The sequence below is a fragment of the Corapipo altera genome, unplaced genomic scaffold, assembly GCF_003945725.1.
Source record: "Corapipo altera isolate COAL_440 unplaced genomic scaffold, ASM394572v1 305, whole genome shotgun sequence".
NCBI lineage: Eukaryota > Metazoa > Chordata > Aves > Passeriformes > Pipridae > Corapipo > Corapipo altera.
Window position 1 is genome coordinate 230,017 of NW_020885011.1, and position 21,817 is coordinate 251,833.

Genomic DNA, 21,817 nt, shown 5'->3' on the forward strand with positions numbered 1-21,817 from the left:
GCCCGGGGGAGGGTGGCGGGACATGACTGCCCAGGTAGGGCCCGGGGCAGGCGGCGCGCGGTTCTCTGCCAGACCGCGGGGTCTCTCTCGGCCCCCGCTGCAGCCCCGTTGCCTCCCCGCAGGCGCTGGAGGACCAGTACTCCCCCAGCCGCTGGTCCCCCCGCCTCGACCGGGACACCATCATCGACGCCCACCTCGCGGTGACGGCGGCAGGTGAGGAGCGGGGGACGCCGGGAGTGGGGGCTGCGCTCGGTGCCATGGCCCCATGCCCCACCGCTTCCCGCCCTGCAGGAACCGAGCGGGCCCGGGCCAGCGCCCAGACCTCGCTGCACGTCCCCTATGGCAAAGGGGACGGGGAGAAGCTGGACATCTATTTCCCCACGGACCATTCTAGGAGTAAGTGACAGAGACGGCGAGGACGGGGGTGGGCAGGGGTCAGATCCTCTGCTCACCCCCCACTGCACTGTGCAGCCTTCCCGGTCCTGGTCTACATCCATGGCGGATACTGGCAGTGCCTGAGGTGAGGTGGGATCCCTTGGGAAGGGACTCCCCCTGCCCACCCTTACTGACTCCCTTCTCCTGACACTGGGACTCTCTGGGTACGTGGGGTCTGACCAGTCCCCAGCTGGCCCCCACAGCCCCTGGCCCCCACAGCCTGTCAGCGTCTCTCTTCCCCCAGTAAGGAAGAGTCGGGGTTTGCAGCCCCGCCGCTGGTGTCGCAGGGGGTGGCGGTGGTGGCGGTGGGGTACGACACAGCCCCCAGAGGTGGGTGTCACCCTGCAGAGGCTGTGGCTTCGTGCCTGGCCCGGCGCCCTCTGACCCTGCCCTCTGCCCTCTGCCCAGGCCACATGGACACCATGGTTCTGCAGGTGCGCCGCAGCCTTGCCTTCCTGGTGGAGCAGTACCCTGAGATCAGGTGGGCAGCTCCGGGGGGGCTGACGCGTGAGCGTGGTTGGGGGGGCAAACGAGCCTTGCGCCAGGACAAAGACTCCAGCACCTCAGCCCATGTGCTGGGCAGTGCCTGCAGCCACGATCCTATCACTGCACAAGGCAGCAGCTGATGGATTAGGAAACATCCGAGCTGCTGTGTTCAGGCGTGCTGCCCCCTCCGCATGGAGCAGGATGTCCCTAGGTGTCCCCAGGTGTCCCTGCCAGTCACTCCCTGAACTGGCTCACAGCTCTCTCCTTCCAGAGGCATTTACCTGTGTGGGCACTCGGCAGGGGCCCACCTGGCAGCCATGGTGCTGTTCACAGACTGGACGGAATTCCGCGTGGTGCCAGATATCAAAGGTAGGGTTGGCGTATCCCAGTGCAGAGGCTGGAGGAGAACTGGTCTCTGCACTTGGAACAAGGCTGTGGGGCTGTGGAGCTGAGGGGATGAGCTGCCCAGTGATGAGCTCCCAGGGTTGTGGGAGCCACCCAAGCTGTGGCCTCTCACTTGCCAGTGCCTCTGCCTTCAGGAGCAGTGCTGGTGAGTGGCGTGTACGATCTGGAGCCCATCCTGCACACCTATGTGAACGATGCTCTGAACATGAGCTGGTGAGCCTGCACACTGCAGGGACAGCCACAGGGACAGGGCACAGGCAGGCAGACATCAGTGGCTCTGTGGCCGCTCTGTGCCTGTGCCACCCCCTGGCCGATGAGCCCAGCCAAGGACATGGCTGCTCTTGGAGCGAGGGGCTGTGTCATCTGCCACTGCGGTGACTCCTGCAGGGAGGTGGCCCAGAGGAATAGTCCCATGCGACACGTTGCCCCGGCGGTGCCAGCGGCCTGTGAGGTGCTTGTGGTTGTGGCCCAGCACGACTCCCCGGAGTTTCGCAGGCAGTCACAGGAGTACAGCCAGGTGAGCTCCAGCAGTGCCTGCCCAGCTCCATGGGAGTGCTGCTCCAGCTGGCCCTCGCCAATCTGTCCAACTGGGATGAAGAGCTCGCATGCTGGACCAGAGCTGCGCTTCTGGCTTGGGGAAGGACACCACTCCTTGCCAAGCTGTCATTCTGCTGCCCTGTGCAGGGCAGGTGGGCATTGAGGTCCCTCCTGTCAGCACTGCTCTCTCCGCAGGCCCTGCGTGCAGCTGGCTGGTCCGTGTCCCTGCTGGATCTGGCCGGTGTGGATCACTTTGATGTCATTGAGAAGCTGTCGGAGAACAGCTACATCCTCACTCAGGTAGGCAGGAGGGCTGTGCTGAGACAGATCAGGTGGGTGCAGGGCTGGCTGTCACCTCCCTGTGGGGAGGAGTGGGGCCAGCTGCTGCTCACAGGGCTTGGTTCCTCATCCCAGGTCATTCTGAACATGATTTCAAGAGCATGATGGCATGTTGAGAGCAAACAGACAGGGACCATGGCCCTGCATGACGGCACCAGGCAGCCAGTGTTCCCCTTGCCCACTGCCTCCTTGCTCCAGCACAGGGTGGCCACTGCCTCAGACTCCCCCAGCCCCTTCTGCTCTGCCCAGCCTAGGCTGGTGCTCCTTTCCTGGGGTCTTCCTGCCTTCCTGCCTGCCGGAGCATGAGGGGCTGAGGGCTGCAAGGCTCTGTCCAGACAACTGGTTGATGAAGATCATTCCCTCAATGTCCTTTAAACTGCATATTGTCGATACAAAATAAATCAAGAATTACTGTTGCCTGAGGTAGCTGCTTCCCAGGGAGCCAGTGAGTGCACACCCAGTGTGACTACTGCTGAGGGAATCCCTTCTTCCAGCACAGAGTTCTGGGCTGCAGACTCGCTGACCCAGAACATAACAGAGAAGCCTGGGGAGCCCACCTGTGGCTGCAGGACTGGGATGACACAAACCTCTGGGAATGGGGGTGACGGAGCCATCTAAGACATGCTCCTGTGACAGTCCTGGCCAGACTGGCCAGTCCTTGGCGCTGCTGTGCAGTGACTCTGGTCCTCTGGATGAGATGCTTCTACATCCTCAGGAGCATTTGTCCCTCCATGGGGACCCTGGCCGAAATGTCCCTGCTGCAGAGGCAAGAGAGCCAGGCACACTTAAAACACACCGCACAGCCACAGTACTGCCAGAAAACATTTATTTTGTGCACTGACCACCCCAAGGACTGGGGTCTCCCCCAGGCTGGGCTCAGCCTGGTTTGTCAGTCTGCCTGTGGGGACAGATAATGTGTTGCAGTCAGCTGGGAACGCACCTGGAGCACGCAGGGGCTGATCCCAGCCCCTGCACTGTGGGCTGGCCTACCTGCTTCAGCCGGGGGGCTGGGAGGATGCTCAGGCTCCCCCTGTGCCCGAAGGAGCCGGATGCAGTCCCAGGGCCAGCTTCTCCTGGCACTTCCTGGCAACAAACTCCAGCTTGCTCCTTGCGAGCTCGGTGTCGTGGGCCGAGATGTCGCGGTGCCAGACGGCGCGCACGGTGCGTGCCAACCAGGGGAGCAGCAGGACGCTGACAGCCTGCCCGGTCTCAGCCACCTCCTCTTCGCTGGTGGCACGCAGGTGATCGCAGAGCTCGGCAGGGGATGGCCAGGCCCCACGGACATTTACCATCACGATGTTGGTCTCCACCGCTGCCAGGTTAACAGAGCAGAGAGGCGAGTCCAGCACGTGGATGCCTGTGGGAGGCCGGGGTGGTGGGTGCGAGCCCAGTGCCTGGCTACCTGGGAGAGGCTACCTGCCCCAGCCATGCCCCAGGTCCTGGCTGAAGGGGGGCCCTTTACCCCGCCGTGTGGTACCAGGGTCATTGTGGGCACCACGGGGATGAATAGAATCACCCCAGCACTCCAGCCAGGTGAGGATCCCAGCAGCATCCTCACCTGGCTGGAGACCCTGCATGACCACTGGGGGGTGGTGCCTGAGCCAGCACTACCCCAGCAGTGCCTGGCAGTGCTGGGTGTGCCGTTACCTCCTGGCACGCCGAGGGGCCCTGAGGTACCTTCTGCAAAGCGCCGGGCATTGTCGTGGTCTCTGTGCAGCGTGGCCTCCGCGTGCTGCAGCCCGAGGAGGGCAGCGGCCGCCAGCACTCCCGCCTGCCGCATCCCCCCGCCCAGCAGCTTCCGCGTGCGCCAGGCCTCGGCGATGAACTCCCTGCGCCCCGCCAGCACCGCGCCGGCCGGGGCGCCCAGGCCCTGCAGAGCCACCAGCGGGGTCACCCCTGCTGCCCCTCTTGGGGACACGTCCAGCCTGCCAGGTGTGTTCTTAGCACAACGCCTGCAAACAAGGGCCAAGCTCCAGCTTGCGCTGCCTCCCACCGGCCCCAGGGACCCCTCTCCACACAAGCACACCTTGGAGAAGCAGAGGGACACGGAGTCACAGTGCTGGGCGATCTGAGCAGGCTCCACGCCCTGGGCCACCGCCGCATTCATCAGCCGTGCGCCGTCCATGTGCACCTGCAGCCCGTAGTGGTCAGCGAGCTCACGGACCTGGGGGGCAGAGGGGCAGCTGGTCTGAGATGGACCCATGGGGCATCTTGTCCACCGTGAGCCGTGCTCTGAGCTCCAGCATCCCCAGAGTGTCAATGTGCTGGGTCCAGCTGCTCATGTCAGGCAGGACTGTGCCAGCACTGTCCATGGGCTCCCACCTGCCTGAGGTAGGTGAGGGGCAGCACCCGGCCTCCCGCCGAGCTGTGCGTGTTCTCCAGGCAGATGAGCTGAGGGCGTGGGTGGTACCGGCTGCCGTGGGCCTCGCGGATGGTCAGCTCCAGCTGGTCCAGGTCGAAGGTGCCGTCTGGCAGATCTGGCAGGGCTTGAGAATGGACACCGGCAACCTGCACCCAGGGCGGGTAAGAGCACAGGGCCGACAGGGGGTTTCCAACCCTCTGCCCCTCTGTCCCCTCCATCGGGTGTGCTCAGCCCCTACTCATGCACAGCCTGTGGTTTGGGACAATCTGGGTGATGCTGTGGCAGTGGGTCCTCTGCCCAGCCCAGCCCTGGCAGCCAGAGGAGGGCAGCACATGGCCACCCTCCTGCCCCTGCCTGCACTGCCACCAGTGCCACCAGTGCCACAGTGCCCACCCTTGGTACCCACCTGTGCAGCCCCACCATGCTCATAGAGGTGCAGGTGGGCATTCTGGCCCAGGAACAGCTGAGTCCCCCTCTGCTGGCAGTGGCACATCACTAGGGGAAGAGGGGCCGTGAAGGAGGATTGCCAAGGGCAGCACCCCACAGCTCTGCCCTACCACCCCCACGACTTCCCCGGCAGCAGTGGGGCTCTACCCCGGGGAAAGCAGAGGGGGCCCCGGCCCCAGCAATGCTCTCCCGGGGAAAGGGCTCTGGGGACCCGGGAGGCGCAGGGCTGTCCGGGCCCTCCACACGTCCCACGGGACGGGGGCACCACCTGCCCCAGGAGCGGGCCTGGGGGCGCGGGGAGCAGCGAGCGCAGCCCCGGACTCACCAGCAATAAGGTTGGCCATGGTGGCCGTGGGCACGAACAGAGCCGCCTCCGTCCCCAGGGTCCCCGCGGCCCGGCGCTGCAGCTCTGCGGGGGGACACGGGAGTCCTGGGGGGCTGGCGCTGGGGGTCCCGGGGCGCCAGGAACCCCACAGGTCCGGGGACCTCACGGAAAGTCCGTCCCCTCCGCCCACCGTTCACCGCCGGGTCCTCCCCGTAGTCGTCGTCGCCCACGACGGCGCGGGCCATGGCGCGGCGCATCCCCGCGCACGGCCGGGTTACCGTGTCGCTCCGCAGGTCCACGGTGCGCGGGGAAACCGCGGCGGAGCCGGGGAGCCTCCGCGGCTGCGACCCCCCGAGCACCCCCCTGGACCCGGACAGCCGCCCCTGCCGCAGCACCGCCCGCATCGTCGGGACCGCCCCCCGCAAGGGCTCCCGGGCGGGGGCGGGACCGCCCGGCCCCCCCCCCGGGAACGGGGCAGGGATACGGGGCCGTGGCGACGGCACGGGGCAGCAGTCCATGCGTGGGCACTGTAGAGCCGTCGTCCCTCCATCCCCCACCTCTGCGGTCGCCTCAGCCACAGTGGTGCTGGGTGACACGGGTGGGGGACCGCCCCAGCCCCGCAGTCTCTCGCGGCCCCTCGCTTCACCGGGAGCCCCATCCTAGGCGCCAGGGGGGATACCCGAGTCTTTCCGTGGCTGAGCGAGGATAGCTGCGGCTCCTGCCACGCTGTGCCGCTGCCAAGAGGGCTGGCACGGGGTCACCTGGCTCCAGCTCTGGCTGTGTCTGCCCTGGCAGCAGCCGACGCATCACCCGGTGGCACCGAAGGTGGGCTGGCACTGCACCGGTGCTGTGGGGTCTGTGGGCAGCTCCGCAGTTCTCAGCGCTACCTGCCTCCTCTGGGGGGTTCAACTGGCCTCTTGGCAGAACTTTACACTGCCCGGGAGCAGGAGGGCATGTGCCCAGTGCAGCAGTGAGACCCCCCTGCCTTTCCCTGTCAGGCTGGACCGGCTGGGCTGCATCTGCCTCGTGCTGTAGATGGGGAGAGGGGCACAGCTCTGCAGAACCTGACACCTTCTCCTGGCACTTGCAGGGGATCAGCAGGGCAGGTGCGTTCAGGTCCTCCCTTCCCCTCAGGGGCTATGCTGCCCAGCCCTGCCCACCTGTGTATGTGCCACATTCCAGCCACCTGCACCATGGCTCCTGCCATGCTGCTGCCTTCTCCCTCCCTCTGCCCCGCCACAGCCTTGGCCCTCCCCAGATCCCCCATCCTGATCCCTGCAGCTTCCCCACCGGCTGCCCTGCCCCTGCCTGCGCCCCTGCCCATGGGGCCCCCTCCCTCACTGCCCCCCTCGCTGTCAGCCCCGCAGATGAGTGAGCCATAAACAGTCCTTCACGAGACATTTTTCACACGCAGGGCCACATGTTAACAGTTTTTCTTTATTTACTGCCTCCATTTCCTCTTTGTTCCAGGAACTTGTCCTCCAACTTCAAGCTGCTCATGATTAGGCAAAAAGGCCTCTAATCTCCCCGATCTGATTTACCGTCACTGAGAGCAGACGCTTCCCGTTACTGGCCCTGGACCTGGGAGCATGGACAGCTGAGCTGTGCCGGCTGCCGAGCCCAGCCGAGCCTCCCCAAAGCTGCCCCGCCGCACACACCGCCTTCCCAGCAGCTTCCTCTTCCAGTAAGAGCTGGGCAGCACAGCCGGTCACGTCACAGGTGAAGGGCTGGGGGGAAGAGCAGCTGTGGGGCCCTGGGCCAGGGACCCCTCCCCACGCCTGGGGCGGCTGCCCTAGGGCAAGGCGGGCTTTGGAGCTGCTTTCTTCACTTGGAAAGGCTCGGTGGCTGGAGCATCCCTCAACATGGCCTTCGCAGCCACTCACCCATCCATTCCCACAGTACCTACTGGGGTGACTGGTGGCCCTGGGGTGCCCACAGTGGGAAGAGCTCCCACGCATCCTGGCTGTCCCTGTGCGTGACTCCAGCAAATGCTGAAGGGTGGCTTCTGAGAGCTGAGGGACAGCTCAGGGCTCTTTGCTGTGCAGCCCCCATAGCCCAGGCAGGACCTGCAGCCAAGCAGGGGCTCCTTCACTAGGAGGTGGCCACATCCTCTGCAGGACTGTGCAGCGTGGCTGGGTCTCCTCTGCAGAGCCCCTTGTCCTTCAGCCCCACATCTTTCTCTGGGTCTCTGGGCTGCGACCTCCCTCGAGGGTCTCCCCTCACTGCAAGCACACACAGAGAGCCCCCCCATCTGCACGGGGCCCAGTAGGGCCATGGTGGGGCTTGGTGGCCATATGTGGGGCAGCCAAGCTGAGGACACAGTAGTGTGGGCAGTGGGTGGGCAGTGCCAATGCCTGGCCAGTGGCTTGGCTGGCAGCTGGGGGCTTGCCCAGGACCACACTGCGCTGTGGCTCTGCAGCCACCACCTGCCCACACCAGCTCCTGTGGTGGGCTGAGCCTCTGCTCCGCTGGGCTGAGCTCCTGCTCCAGCCGTGCCTCCCCGGGGCTAAAATTAGCAGCTGAGGCCTGGCTGGGGAGCTGGGAGTGGAGCCCAGACCCCACCGCGGAGGATCGGGTTTCCCCCCCTCCCTGCCACAGGCCTGGCAGCCACTGGGGCTGATTCCCGGAGCTGGGCCCCCCCTGCCACCGGCCCCACCGGCAGCCCCGTCCCAGCCCTGCCAGGCCCAGCTGCTTGCCCTGCACTGCAGGAGGCTCAAGAGGGGCTGTGGGATGGGGGGGCACAGTGCTGTTCCTCACCAGGCTGGGGCCGAGCCCTCTGCCCCTGGCACACAGGCCTACCCTGGGACAGGCTGGCAGTGAGCTCTATTATCAGCCTCCCAGTAGAGCTGGTGGCTGCAAGGGGGGCTCTGTGGGGATGGGGCTGTCGGTGGCTCAGGTGGTGCCCTGGGGGTCTTGTGCCAGGTGCCCAGGGCTGGCTCAGGACCGGGCAGTGACCCTGACATTCTCACCATGAGCTTGGAGTGTTTTCCTGCCAAGCTGCCTTGGCCCTACAGCCACACTGTCCTTGCTGCCTGTGCTGCCCACCCTGCCTGCCCTCTGGGCTGCCACGGCTCGTCCCCTTGGGCTGGCGTCCTGAAGGGTCCCGGTCCCACCGGGGCCGGGGCAGCTGCCATCCATCACCCCTGAGGGGCCGGAGCCGCGGAGCCGAGCGGTTTCCCGCTACTGGGAATGGCAGGGGGACGCCGGTTCCAGGCTCAGCCGGTCCGGGTCGTGCCCCCGCCCGCCGCACTCCCGGTGTCCCGGTGCCGGTGCCGTGTCCCCAGCTGCGGCACTCGGCGGTCACCGTTCGCACACGGCACCGGCCGAGCTTCGGCCCGGGACAGAGCCCCGACGGGCAGAGTCCCGGGGCTGCCACGGCCGTACCCGGTGCGGGAGCCGTGGGCTGCCTCGAGGAAGCCCCGACGGAGCCCCGCGTGGTCCGGAGCCGGGGACCGGTGGCCGCACGGTCCCGGCCGGTGCCCCGTCCCCAGCCCGCGGGGCCGCGGATGCCCCCCCTCCGCCGGCAGCGACTTTTCCAGTAAAACCGCCGCAGAGATCCCGGCTTCCCGACAGGCCCGGCCTCCGCGCCGGGGGGGCGCCGGCCGCCCTTAACCCTTCCCGGCCCGACGGGCGGCTGCGGGCCCGGGACCCGGGGCGACTGCGCCCGCCCTGCCCGGCCCGGCCCGGCCCGGCGGCTCCGGGGACCTGCGGGGGACTCTGTCCGCCGGGTCCGGGGCGGCGATGGCCCCACTCCCGAGAAACAGGGGGTCCCGGCGGTCCTGGCGGTACCGGAGGCTCCAGTGCCGAGGCAGCCTGACCCGCGGCACACCGGGAGCCGGTGGGAGAGACCCGGCCCCCGGGGGCCTTTCGGCCTCAGCCCCGGCGGGGTCCGGCCGTGCCGGGAAGGGCCCCCCCAGCCCACCGTGCCCCCCAAAGGGTTTTGCTTCTCAGGGTACAGCTGAATAGGGGCTGGACCCTGCCATAGGGCAGAGGGACCAACTATCCCAGGGACCAAAGAGCTGGAGAACCGCCGGGGGAAAAGCCCCTCTGCGCTGTACCCAGCGAGGGCTGGGGGTGGGTTAGGGCCCCGGCGCTGTGGGGATGGGGTGGCCGTGGGGTCCCTGGGAGAGCCCAGGTGCTGGGGCAGCTCTGGGGGCACCCTGGGAGAGTACTGGTGGCGATGACGGCTCAGGGCTAGTGGCTGTGCCAGCTCCACAGCCCTGCTCAGCACTGCGTGGGGACACTCTGGCTGGGTGGGCAGAGCTGGGGCTGCCCAGGCACCGAGGGTCCGTGCTGAGAGATGTGCAGGGCCGTCCCCGCTGTGCCCTGCCTGCCTCCAGCTGCTGCACTGGCCGAGCCAGGGCTGAGGTAAGTGCTGTAATTGTTTTCTCTGTGGCCCGAAATGAATAATTGAGAGGTCTTTGAGGAGAATTAATTAGCCCGTTTATTGGCAGTAAATGCTTTTCTCCAGATGATGAAATAGATCCTGAGCCACACGTGGGGCAGGCGGATGCAGGTCGCTGAGGCTGCTCCAGAGCTCGTGGGTGCCAGTCTGCAGGCCAGGTGTGCCAGTGTCCCGTGCCCACAGTGGGCTCCCATGGCCTCCCAGCAGTCCTGCGTGCCCGGAGCTCACTGCACCCATGGCCAGTGGAACCTGGCATGGGTGGGAGCCCAGGGCACCAAGGGGTGAGCAGGGTCCTGTGGCAGTGTGGGAGCCCTCTGCCCCTGTCATGCCCATGTGGCTTCCTGCTCCCCCCCAGCTCACATCCCATCCTGGGGGCTCTCTGCCTGTGCAGACCCTGCTGTGTCCCCTTGTGTCTCCTTTCTTGTGGCTGCCAGGGTGGTGCCAGCTTGGGGCTTGTGGCCTGCACCTCCTCCTCCTCCTCCTCCTTCTCCTCACCTCCTCTTTCTCCTTCTCCCCTGGGCATGAGGTGAAGGGCCCTGGATAGCCAGAAATGCTTAAACAAGGATTTCCTTGTTGCTGCACAAGCTGTTTGCCTTCTCCCAGGCCAGCCGTTAATGAGGTTTGGCAGGAGGCACCGTCAGCCCCAGCCATTGGATTTCTATAAATCAGCCTGGAGCTGATGCTTGGGGCTGGGATGGAGCTGCTTGGCTTCGGTGCATGGGACTGCAGCCTATGGGTCATGGTGAGACCCTCTGGGAGTGGAACATCCTGGCAGGGTGGAGAGGGGCAGAGGCTGAGGGGGCCAAAAGGGGACAAGGGGGCTGTGGCTGCTTCCCGGTAGACAGGTCAGAGTGTCCACTTCCAGGAATGGTGGAAAATGTAAAGCAAAAAACAAAGCAGCTTCCCACAGCCGAGGTGCTGCTGTGTCCTGATCTTTCCCACATTCCCACCTCCCTTCCCCAGACCTGGGGAGGCTGTTGGATGGTCAGAACTGGGATGGGGATGGCTTTGCTCCCCTGCCCGCCTGCCTTGGAGTGGGGACGGTGGCCGTGGCCATGCATCCCCAGGCAGCCTTAGGCATGCAAAGCGGGGAAGGTAAATCACCCAGGCCCCCAAGAAGCATCGCTGCAGCTGGGGCTGGTGGTCACTGCTGCAGCTGGGCCTTGCCAGGAAGCAATGCCATAGTGGCAGGGCTGGCATGTGGGCCCTTTGCACTGAAGCCGCTGCAGCAGATGTGCTGTCTGCTGCTGGCACAGGGACACTGCCAGGGCTGCAGGTCCTGTGGAGTGCCAGGCTGCTGCTTCCCCCAGGGACATGGGCTGTGCCCAGCCAGGACCCTTGCTGAGATGTCCGGAGTGCAGCAGGGAGCAGGTTCCCGTCAAGAAAGGCCTCCTGGGAATGGATGCTCAGGCATTCTGCTCCCGGCAGTCCTGTGTACAGGAAAGGAGGCTCTGGGAAGCAGGACCCTTATCTCTGGTTTTCCACAGCCATATTGTTCCTGCCGTGGGCAGCCGGGCTCCGCTCTCCTCACCGGTGGGACAGTTTGTGAACTGGCACAGCCTGTCTCTGCTGTGCCGGGCTGGGGGGAGCAGCAAGTCTCAAAGGTGACGTTTCAGTTCCTGCTCTGAGTGTGCTTCCCCCTTGTTCAGAAACCCCTCTGCTCTTGCTTGGAAGGAGAGTTTCTGCAGAGTGTGGAAATCAAGAGGATCCCCAGCCCCAGCATGGCTGTGGGGTTCCTCCAAGTCACCACTGGCTGCTGGAAAAGCTTCAGCCTCCCTGCCAGTAGCCTGGCCCATGGCGGGGCAGTCTCCAGGTCAGTGGTGTCCCTCCAAGTCAGCAGTTTCCCCACACGGTGACCCCACAGCAGGACAGCACCAGGATAATGGCGGGGGCAGTGAGCAGGGTCTGGCAGGAGCTGTTCCTCCGTCTGCAGCCACACACCTCCACCCTGCTAGCATTCACCACTCTGCTCCTGTTGGCCTGGGGTACTACCAGCCCTAACAGGGGTGGGATGTGCCCAGTCAGAGGAGAGGGAAGATGATGCTGCTCAGGCAGAGCCCCTGCTGTGGCTGGAATCTGCCACTTCCCCTCTGTCTGCACCCACCCGTGGGTGCGAGTGCAGCTGGAGGCTCTGAACAGCAGCAGCAGTGTGGTGCTGAGCACTGTGGCAGTAAATCTGCATTATATGGGAAAACTGTTGTTTAAACATGTCTTAAAATGGCTTTTGGTGGTCTCTTTGCAAACACATGCTTCTTCTTCCCAACACCCCCCACGACAAGTGTTATCCCATGCAGGAATGTCCTGAGAAGATATCCTGAGGTGTTCTCATTGGCCCCTTTTAACCCCTTCCTATTGGTTGTTAACCCCTTCCTGCCACCTGTAATTGGTTACTCTGTGAATCCTCCTAAGCCTATAAATGTAACCCCCCCAACAATAAACTCTCTCTTGCCTCCTCTCCACCCCACTGTGCTGTCTCTGTGCCTGCCATGGGGCCACGTGGGTGGAGAGAGGGGAGGGCACCTCTCCCCTCCAGGCTCAGGACCTGAAGAAACCCCTAATGCTGGAGTTCCCTTTCCCTATCCTTCAACACGTTGGAATGGTTCATCAGATGGAAATGGAACTAGAACTGGGTCGCCCCACACCACGGGGGGAAAGAGAGCATGGGCAGCACCGGGGAGCCCTCAGTCCCCCAGGGACCCACTCATGGCTGGGGCAGCTCTGGGGGGCGTGCACAGCTCTGTGAGCAGCACCTGCACCGTGCTGGGAACCCAGGTTGGTCCTGGCCCTGTCGCTGCTCTGTCAGCCCAAGGGCCCTGCTCCATGCCATGGGCAGGGAGTCTCTGTGCCAGGGTGCCTGTGCCCACACCTCTCGGCAGCTGCAAGGCTGGGGCTGGGAACAGGAACCCCAGTGGGAGGTTGTGCAAGGAGGGGGGACCCGGGAGGGCACGGCCAGTGTCGAAATTCCACGTTCTTACAGAAAAGCCCCCGGGCAGAATTCCTGACAGAGGTGATTCATCCCCCACTGGAAGTGATGACTTTGCCTCTCCAGTAAACACTCCTCAGCCCAGCAGGGTGCCACTGCACCCTCCTGTCACCCACTGGTGGGATGACCTTGCCGAGGAGGGCACCAGGGTGGTGGGTGGGTGGGAACCGCTGGGCAGCAGAGAGATGGGTGCCAAGGGCAGAACTGAATCTCTGGCTCCCTGCCCCGGCTGCCATCCGAACCTGGTGCAGGCCAGTGCTGCTGCCAGGTGCTTTGGGGGGCCCGTCCCCTGCCAGTGAGGGCACACGGGACAGCCCTTTCCAGGAAGCGTGTGAGGGCAGCCAGGCTGCGGAGTTCCCGACAGCAGCTCTGGTTTTAATAACAGCAAATCAATGGATGCCCGATTCCGGCCAGAGCAAACTCCTGTGCTTCCTCCCCGGCCTCCCCCACCGGTGGCTTCCCTGCAGGGCAGAATGACCCGGGTGGGAGCCCCAACCCTGGCCACAGCACGTGGGGCTCCAAATGCTGATGTCCTGTGCCTGCCCACCCTGCCTGCTGCACCCTGTCCCAGTGTGCTGCCTCCACCAAGCCTCACCGTAGGGAAGGGAGGTTGGGGGTCCTCGGTGCCCCTGCCCCTGCTGTGCCCAACCCCCATGGAAGTGCTGCCCGTGGGGCTGCTCTGTGGCCGGGCATTCCCAGCTGCTCCAGCCGCTCGCTTCCCCAGCCCCGTGCTGTGATTCCACCTCCTCCCCGCGGGTTTGCACAAACCTCCCGCTCGCTTTGTGCTTGTTTTGAGAACAGATTAGTCATGGCTCTGAGCTGGCTTCCAGCAAACGCACAACAGCACCATGGAAAAACGAGAACAGTGAAGTGATGACTCAGCAGGGCTCCTGCTCCATCCCTGGGGTGCCAACTGTCCCTGCTCCCGATGGCCCCGAGCACTGGTGGGACCACCCAGGGATGTGGCAGCTGGGCCAGGGCGGGTGGGCAATGTCAGGAAAGAGTCAGGGGCAGTGCCTGCCTGGAAGCTGCAATGGTGGTGTCAGGGTGGGACATCAGGTCCCTGGGGGTGATGGACCCTTGAGTACAGCCTCCTTCCCTTCCCCTGCCCCCTCCTGCACCCAGTGGGTGGGGACTTCCCTCTGGCCCGCCGGCACCTTGGTGCCCCGAACCCCCACTGCACAGTGGCCGAGCACCTCTCTGCTGGCAGCTCCAGCTCAGTGCCCAGCAAGGCTGGTGGGTGCTGGAGCTGCTGCAATGATGGGTGGCTGCCAGGACCCTGCGACAGGCTGGGGATCCCCGGCTCAGTGGGCTCAGCAGTCAACCCCAGGCACCGGGGCCTCCCAGCCAGCACCTGCATGCCAGGGCCGTGCCAGTGACGGGAACTCCTGGGGCGGGCCCTTACCGTACCTCACACCTTGCTCCACAGCCCTTCCCTGCCCTGCCTTGGCCGGCTGCCTGGCGGCACAGAGTGCTGCCAAGCCTCCCTGCCAGGTGGCTTATTGTGATCCCATGGTGCTGGACACCAACTGGTGTTGGCTGCCAAGGATGAACAATGTAATTGCTAGAATTACAGTAAAGTGCTCCCATTCCCACTCATTAAATGCTGGGACAGGGCTCCTGGGTCCTTCTAGGGAACATCTGCTCCAGCTGTGCCCTCCACCAGCCGCACGCCCCGTCCTCACCCACGCAGCACTACTGGTGCCCATTGCCTCCCACTTGACTGGCACAGGCTGGAGTTGTTCTGTGCTGACGGCCCCTGGAGCCATGGGACAGGCAGAGCCCACCAGGCTGATGGGGACATTCAAGTCCCCCAGCACCACGCACTGGAGAGGAGGTGGCATGTGAGGAAGGCAGGGCTGGACTGCAGACACAGGGTCCCACATCTGGGACCCCCATCCCCAGCCACGTGTGTGGCACTGCCATCACCAGCTCCTGCGCCGGGGCTGAGGCCAGGGCTGATGTGCGGCCAAGGGATGGTCCAGGGCTGGGGTTTGGCACCTGCCCGTGGCTGTTCTGCCAGGGTCATCTGAGGACTCTGCGCTGTGCCGGGCGAGTGCACCCCAGGCAGCTGGCAGCCTGCTGCCAGTGCACCCACGGGGACTCCCGTGACGTGCCACGTGCTCAGCAGTGACCGCAGTTGGTGGCGGGCACCTCACTGCTCCCTGTGAGTGCGGGTGCAACAGCAGTGAGGCCCTGGACCCGTGTCCCCGCCGGGCAGCCCCCCTGGGGCTGGGGGCCTGGGGCAGTGCAGCTCATGGAGCTGCTGATGGAAGAAGTGAGGACTCCACAGCTGCTGGCTCTCTAGAGCTGGCCACGTGTCTGGCTGGGGAAGCAGCAACAGAGTGGAGTTTCCATGGGGATGTACACAGCCTGCTGGGCTCGACTGCATCCTGAAATACTCCCAGGCCTGGACAGGGGGTCCTGCTGCTGTCCCCTGCTCCCCACCTGCTTGCAGCTCTGCCTGGCCCTGGGAGAGCCAGGGCCAAGCCAGACCCCATGACTCCCCAGGCCACCAAGACTCTGGGCCAGGTCACCATCAGCTGAGCTGCTGCTGGGACAAGTACTTGGAGCAGTACCCTATCTGGGCAGAGGCCCAAGAGGAGAGCCAGTAGTGGAACTGCGGGGCTCCAGGAACATCAGGCTGCAGCTCTGCTCATCCTCCAGCCCAAGCAGCTGTTACCCCTAACGAGCCCACAGCTGGGGCCGCCAGTGCCCACCCCAAGTGATGCCGTAGAGCCCATGCTTGTGCTTCCCAGCAGCAAGATAAGAGCAGATGTCCCAGTCCCTGTTCCCAACCATCCCTGTGGCCCTGGCCTGTGGAGGAATTGCCACGTAAGGAGCAGGTGGTGCCATTTACAGTAAGTCCCCAGCTGCTGCACAGCCCTTTCCTGCATCCTACTGGGAAATGTGGCAGTAGACGTGGGAATGTCCTGGTGCTGCGGAGCTGAGCAGGAGGAAGTGAGTGAGGGGAGCACAGCGAGGTCGGCGTGTTTGTGAGCTCCCTGCTTGGCTCTGCTGCCCTAGTGCTCACCAGTGTTGCTGCCCACTGCCGCCTTCCTCGGGGTCCCAGTGCAGGGCTGGGGAGTCCTGCTTCCCTGTGCCTGGCTGGGTTTTGCCTCATGGCTGGGGGACTGGCAACAGAGCCGCGGTGTCGGCTGAGCCCTCCACTGCCCCGCTGCCTGCCATGCCAGGAACACTGGCTATGGTGGTTTCCTGTTTTGGATCTGCAGAGGCTGGTACACACCAGAGCAGGTTTCCTGCACCCCTGACCCCGTAGGGTTCAGGTTCTCCATCCCAGCGTACACTTCCTTCTTGTGCCAGTAATGAGCCAGCAGTGTGATGGGAAGCATCAGCAGCTGCCCAGCACTCCATGGGGAGGCCAGGCTGAGGCAGGATGAGGGGTTCCAGAGGTTGTGGGGCAGCCGCCTGTCCCTTCCTGACCACTCTCCTGTGCCCCTGCACCTCCTCGGGCTCTCATTGGGCCTGATGCTCTCACCTTGCTCTGCACAGCCACCATCAGCGTGGAGGAGGTGATGGCACTGGAGACAGGCTGCACTTACAGATGCATTGAGTTCTGCAGCTGTAAGAGAGACCCGGGGTGTGGGGATCTACAGGACCCCAATATCCCAGCCCTGCTCCTGGAGCCCTGCCCAATTCCATCTGGCTCCGGGCACTGTCACACAGTGACAGGATCTGATTACCCCAAGAACTCTTTCCCCATCCAGGAACCCTCCCAGGGGTGAGCTCAGCTGTCCCGGCCCTGCTGTGGGGCAGAGGGGAACTGGCTGCAGGACACACTTGATTGGCTGCTTACGAAATGCGGGGCCAAGTCCGCTTGGCTGCTCTGGAGCAGGCGAGAGGTTTCTGAAACCTTGGGCAAGGATTTGCCCAGCAGCTGCCATGTCACTGCTACCGTGAGCTTGGCTTTGTTCCAAGAAACCCGTGGGGCTGGTGCAGCTTCCTGGACTCTCGACTCAGTTGTGGTTGCAGCACGGTGAGGGAAGTGGCCCTCAGATGGTGGTGCCAGGGCCCTTCTGGGAAGTGGAGAAGCCAGAGCTGTTCCTGCAGGGATGGGAAGGCTGGGGTCTGGCTGGGGGTCTTGGGCAGGGCCACTGTGGGCAGCCTGGCAACTCTCTCTGGAGTCAGCTTCCCATTCTGCCCCACCATGGGGTGCTGTGAAGCCCTTGCCTGCTGGGGGGGGCTGAGGGTGCTCATAACCTCCCAGGGCCCTGGTTCCCCCTCCCCTTCTGCGCCATGTCCTGCCCAGGAGCAGTGATGCTCTGCAGGGCAATGCTCCTGCTGGCTGGGGGCTGCTGTGCCCACAGCGCTGCTCCCACACCATCCCCAGCACAGGGTTGGAAGTCACCAGCACTGCTGGGAGCCCTGACATGGGGGATGTGCCTCAGCAGGGCCTGGCGGGCAGCCACCCGTGCGCGTGGACATTCCTTGCATAGCTGCAGCGGGTGCCCAGGCAGGCCATGGCACTTCCTGGCAGCCTGTGTGCCATGGCCCTGCAGAGCAGCACCAAAATAGTCACTGGGACTGTGCCATGGCCACAGCCCGAGCTGGCACACTCACTATCCCTCTGCTCTGGGGTGATCCCGAAGGAAAGCCTTTTCCCAGCAGCTGGGGTTCCCCAGAGGTGGAGTATGGTGCATGATGCCAGGCATGACGCCCACAGTGCAGGGCTGTGGGTGCCAGAAGGCCTGGGAAGCACGGGGCGCCTGGGCACAGCCTGCTCCTCACAGCCAGGGGCTGTGGGAAGGTTGTGGAGGGCTGACCCCTTCCCAGGGGATCACCCACGTCTATAGATGCAGCTCTCCAGCCGGGCACCGTGCTGCACGCCAGTGAAATGGAGCTGCAGGTTTATTCACATGCCCACCTCATACCCTCAAGGAGCAGGGACCAGGTACTCCTGAAGGCCAGGAGATCCCTGTGGGCATCCTCTGCCTCCTCCTCCTTCTCGGGTCATACCCTTCCTTAGGCATCCGTGCCCGGCTCAGGGTCTGCACAGCTGTGCTGTGGGGGTGAATGTCCTGAGCCCACCGTGCTCCCAGAGGAAGCACCACATACCCTTCCTAACCGCACCTCTCCGTGCCTTGTTCCCGCAGCTCTTGGCCCCGGCACGTGCCCAAATGGGGCTAGGGGCAGGCAGGACTCGAGTGCTGCACAGAGGCTGTGCCACCAGCTCTGCTCCTCCATACCCGGGGCCGTGGGCTGTGTCCCGCCGTCGAGGGACTGTTTGTGGTTGCACCACGTGCGCGAGCCGGGAGCGGATCCGTCCCCGCGGCTCGGCTCAGACATACCTGAGTGCTGGGGCAGCGCTTACGCAGAGGGGCTGAGTCACTGCGGCGGGATCACCCGGCACGGACAGCGGCTCCAGGAAACGGCACTTACGTGGTGTAAACACATCCCGGCATTGTGCCTGGGCCGAGTGGCCCCGGGGGTGCAAGGGAGAAATCAAACCAGATCTGAGGTTTTTCATTAAAAAATAGTGCTCTTTATTATAAATTATGGAAACATTTCCTTTCTGAATATAAATATAAATATGTGCAAAGTTTCATCTGAGTTTGGTTTTGGTTGAATTTTCAAGCATGGTTTTGCTCAGCCCTCAAGGCTGGAGGTGAAGATGGAATCTTTATAAAAGACAGTGATTCACGTTGGCCTGTAAACATCCCTTTGGTTAAAAAAAATAATAAAAATTAAAAAAAAAGCCAGAAAAACCCAACCACTTCTCTGGGTGGATGCAGAAAAGCACTCATGAGACGACACGCTCCAGGGGATCCTCCCACCACGTTCCTGCGGGAATCAGTGCCGCACGGAGCAGCGTGGCCAGGGTCTGTGGGAGCGGCTGGGCAGAGGTGGGGTGCAACTCCTGGTAGTAAGGGCCTGGGGTGCTCCTTGCAGACACGGTTGTGTGGGATTCAGCAGCATTGGGACGTGCCACTTCCCCTCTGGCTTCACTTCAGCAGGACCTTCATCACGCAGCGTCACCAAATGATGTGCAGTAACCCAGATTGCGGGGCAGGGAGAATATTAAGGCTTAGTCCCCTGGAAAACGGCAACGAGGGAACAAAGGCAGCAACCTCCAAGTCTGGGGCCTGGTGTGAAAAGAGCTTCCACCCACAAGGAGGCAGTAAGAGGTAAAGTACAGTATGGGCAAAAAACGCCTTCCTCTTAAAACCGAGGAAAAGCGATCAGGCACTCCTGGGCTCCAGTGCTTTCAGTTCCTGGGGGCAGAAGGGGCTCTCACCAGGACACCCCCAGGATGGGGTTGCCGAAGTGCACGTTCCTCTGCGTCACAGGAGCCATCCTGGCTACCCGAGCCCACAGGAGCTTTGCCAATGGGCTCACTGTAACTTCCACAGTCCGGCTGGAGCCATCCCCCTTCCCTGTGGAGAGGTGTCATGCTTCCTCGAGGGTCCCCCCAGCACCAAAGGTGCCCAGCTATGCTGGCCACAGCCCTGGGCCCACAGCGGCTTTCCCCAGTCCCCCTCCTCTCCTTCCCAGAGGGAGAGGCGCGGCGTGCCCTGTGAGCTCCCACGCCGGTGGGGCATTGTGCCTGTCCCTTGCTCTTGTGCTTGTTGTGTGACCTTGCTCTGCTGGCCCCTTAGAGGGGGGCATCATACTGGTCCAGGAACTCCTTGATGGGGGCCGGCAGCTGAGTCATCTTTTCATAGGAGTCCAGGTGCCCGTTGACGGTCTTGCGGCACAGGTGCTGCAGGGTGGACACGCTGGAGGAGAGCGGGCGGCTCAGCACCAGGGGGATCTTCTCGCCACCTGAGTAGATGTAGTAGGTGCGCTTGGGGTGCAGGGCCCCCCCCGGCTGCTCGGGGACGGCGCAGGGTGCGGGTGGCATGTAGTGATGGACCAGCTTGAGCACGCAGTCGAAGCGGGGCACGGGCTGGCTGCTGTGGGGGTCGCTCTGCAGGGAGAAGCTGCCACCCTCACACTGGATGCGCAGGTTCTTGGTGCCCGACTCCGTCTTGACGCTGAGGGTGAAGAAGTGCCGCTGGTCTGAGCTGTCCCTGATGAGGAAGGTGCCGGCCGGCTCGGTGCTCAGCAGTAGGTTGGCCTCACCGCCCGTCACTGTGCTCCAGTAGAAGCCACTCTCCTGCAGCTTGCGCACGGTGTTCACCACCAGCTGGTACTCGCTCTTGGAGCTGAACGTCTTGAGGCGCAGGCTGGTGTCGAGGGGGTGGCTCATCCCGGCAGCGGGGAACTTGCTGTGGGTGACCATGGCGCAGGGAGCCAGCTTCGCGTGCTCGGGGTGCTGCTGCCAGCAGCAGCCGCTGCTAAACCATCACCTGCGGCAGAGACAGTGGTGAGCCACGGCACCTCGGTCCCCGACTCTCCCTTCCCGGGAACATCTGCACCGGCCAGGTCCCTGGCTGTCGTCCCCCGGCATCTCCCGATTTTCCCTTCCCACAGCACCGGCACCCCCGCTCTCCGGCTCTCCCTTCCCGGGAGCACCGGCAGCTCCCGTCCCCGGCTCTCCCCTAGCCAGGGGCACCGCTTCTGCCGGTCTTCTGCTCTCACTGCCTGGGGGACATCGCTACCTCCGGCCACCAGCTATCGCCCCGCTGAGGCACCACCACCCCCGGTGATCCCCTTCTCTAGGCAGCAGCGGCAACCCCAGTCCCCGGCTGTCCGTTCCCAGCAGCACAGGTACCCCCGGCCCCGGCTGTCGCCCCGTCGGAGCGCCAGCATCCCCTGCTATCCCTCTTCCCTGGGCATCCCCGGTGATCGCCTCCCCGGAGGTACCGGCATCCCCGGTGCCGGGCTGTCCCCCCTCCCTCTCCAGGACCCTGTCCCATCCCTCCCGAGGCCGTACCTGGGGCGCGGGAGCCGGTCCCGGCGGCGGAGCGAGACCGGCGCGCGGTGGCAGAGCTGCTGGGGCGGCCCGGGGCGGCCTCTTATAGCGGGCGCAGCGCCCGCCCTCGGGTTCCTGGAACTGCGCGGCTTCTTGTAACGCGGCGGCGCCGCCCGCGCCCCGCCCGGCCCGGCCCGGCCCCCCGGCACCCCGCCAGCCCCTGCTCCGCCAGCCCCCGGCCCGGCCCCGCTGGCCCCAGCCCCGGCCCCGCCAGCCCATTCCGGGCAGGGCGGCCCCCCCGCGCCCCGCTCTGCGGAGAAAGGGAGAGCCCCGGCCCCGCCCCCCCCCGGGGGCCCCGCTGCCCCCCGGCCCCGGCGAGGGGTGTGGGTTCTGCTGACGGGGGGTACACCGGGGATGGGGATACAGGGGAGGGGGCGGGTCACACCGGGGGGTGAGTACACCGGGGGGCTACACCGAAACGGGAGCTGCCGCCGTGCTGTGGGGCAGCGGGTCCCACATCCCCACGTCGCCAGCCTTCATTTTCAGGCCAACGTGCCGGGCTGCCGCCAGCGGGGGGGGACCCGGGGGGCAACAACGGGGAATCCCGGGCTGTGCGGGGGCTCCCGGCTCCGCGGCGGCTCGGCCACTGCGCCTGAACCCCGCTCCGTGCGGCCGCGGCGGCTTCGGGAGCCCCGCGACGCTCCGTGGGGTCGGTGCCCGTCGGCGGGACCGAGACCCCCCGGCCCTGGCCGCCCCCCCGGGGTTCTGTCCGAGGGGGTCCCTCGCCCCTCCTCCCTGCCCCCGGTAGGGACGGTGCCCGGCGGGTGGAGCGGTGCCGGGGTACCCCTCCCCACACGGTTTCTCTGCATTTGGCATTGGTTACGACCTCGCACACAGCCCGGGCTCCGTCCGTGGTTTATTTTAAACAGTTTAATTTTCCCCGGAGGAGCCGCCGCTGCCCGGCAGGGACCAACCCAGCGCGGCAGTTCTGGGAAGCGGCTGCGGCGAACGGGCTGCTCTGAAATGCAAACGAGCCCCGGAGCGCTGCCGGGGCGGGCAGGGGACACCGGGGGCGGGACGGGGCGGCTCCGGGGCCCCAGGGCGGGAGCGGGCGGGGGGACCTGCGGCCCCCGGGCTCCGCCTCGCCCTGCCCGCTGTGGGGGGACACGAATCCGACGGGGAGGGGGGGAAGGGGGGGTGTGGGCGCTCCCCTCCGCCACCGTCCCGAGGGGCGGCGAGCGCCGGTTCCGTCGCGGGCAGGAGCCGTGCCCGTCCTT

At 65.0% G+C, this 21,817-nt stretch overlaps 3 protein-coding genes across 7 annotated transcripts in view; 1 reads left to right on the plus strand and 2 right to left on the minus strand.

The window, feature by feature from the left end:
- AFMID (arylformamidase) overlaps positions 1 to 2,618 on the plus strand; it is a 2,774-nt gene extending 156 nt beyond the window's left edge. For 2 of the 4 annotated variants that reach the window (XM_027667447.1, XM_027667449.1), the window contains exons 2-11: positions 123 to 213; positions 292 to 396; positions 472 to 520; positions 680 to 765; positions 844 to 916; positions 1,193 to 1,290; positions 1,446 to 1,539; positions 1,714 to 1,843; positions 2,059 to 2,163; positions 2,278 to 2,618. In XM_027667447.1, the coding sequence (XP_027523248.1) occupies positions 123 to 213; positions 292 to 396; positions 472 to 520; positions 680 to 765; positions 844 to 916; positions 1,193 to 1,290; positions 1,446 to 1,539; positions 1,714 to 1,843; positions 2,059 to 2,163; positions 2,278 to 2,307 (861 nt within the window). In that variant the 3' untranslated portion in view covers positions 2,308 to 2,618. The remainder of the gene's footprint in view (positions 1 to 122; positions 214 to 291; positions 397 to 471; positions 521 to 679; positions 766 to 843; positions 917 to 1,192; positions 1,291 to 1,445; positions 1,540 to 1,713; positions 1,844 to 2,058; positions 2,164 to 2,277) is intronic. The other 2 variants (XM_027667448.1, XM_027667450.1) reach the window with 2 other exon arrangements.
- A 94-nt stretch (positions 2,619 to 2,712) lies between these two features.
- LOC113958859 (probable low-specificity L-threonine aldolase 2) lies at positions 2,713 to 5,722 on the minus strand. Of its 2 annotated transcripts, none has more exons than XM_027667445.1 (8): positions 5,527 to 5,664; positions 5,337 to 5,420; positions 4,971 to 5,059; positions 4,525 to 4,710; positions 4,229 to 4,366; positions 3,880 to 4,072; positions 3,193 to 3,559; positions 2,713 to 2,960 (listed from the first exon to the last, which is right to left on the minus strand). In XM_027667445.1, exons 1-7 carry the CDS (start codon positions 5,591 to 5,593, stop codon positions 3,222 to 3,224), a joined length of 1,095 nt encoding a protein of 364 aa, XP_027523246.1. In that variant the 5' UTR covers positions 5,594 to 5,664; the 3' UTR covers positions 2,713 to 2,960; positions 3,193 to 3,221. The 2 variants fall into 2 exon arrangements, with proteins under 2 accessions (XP_027523246.1, XP_027523247.1); XM_027667446.1 differs by lacking the exon at positions 2,713 to 2,960 and adding an exon at positions 3,007 to 3,100 and having other exon boundaries at positions 5,527 to 5,722.
- A 12,482-nt stretch (positions 5,723 to 18,204) lies between these two features.
- Positions 18,205 to 20,618, minus strand: SOCS3 (suppressor of cytokine signaling 3). The gene is made up of 2 exons (XM_027667454.1): positions 20,562 to 20,618; positions 18,205 to 20,034 (listed from the first exon to the last, which is right to left on the minus strand). The coding sequence occupies exon 2, from the start codon at positions 19,965 to 19,967 to the stop codon at positions 19,338 to 19,340; it is 630 nt and encodes a 209-aa protein (XP_027523255.1). The 5' UTR covers positions 19,968 to 20,034; positions 20,562 to 20,618; the 3' UTR covers positions 18,205 to 19,337.
- Positions 20,619 to 21,817: the final 1,199 nt, after the last annotated feature.

Coding starts and splice junctions, on each gene's coding strand:
- LOC113958859 (XM_027667445.1), bottom strand. CDS start 5,593: ATGCGCCGCGCCATGGCCCGCGCCGTCGTGGGCGACGACGACTACGGG. Junction 4,711..4,970: donor AGCATGGTGGGGCTGCACAG/GTGGGTACCAAG, acceptor CCCTGGGTGCAG/GTTGCCGGTGTCCATTCTCA. Junction 3,560..3,879: donor TGCCCGGCGCTTTGCAGAAG/GTACCTCAGGGC, acceptor GGCCTCCCACAG/GCATCCACGTGCTGGACTCG.
- SOCS3 (XM_027667454.1), bottom strand. CDS start 19,967: ATGGTCACCCACAGCAAGTTCCCCGCTGCCGGGATGAGCCACCCCCTC.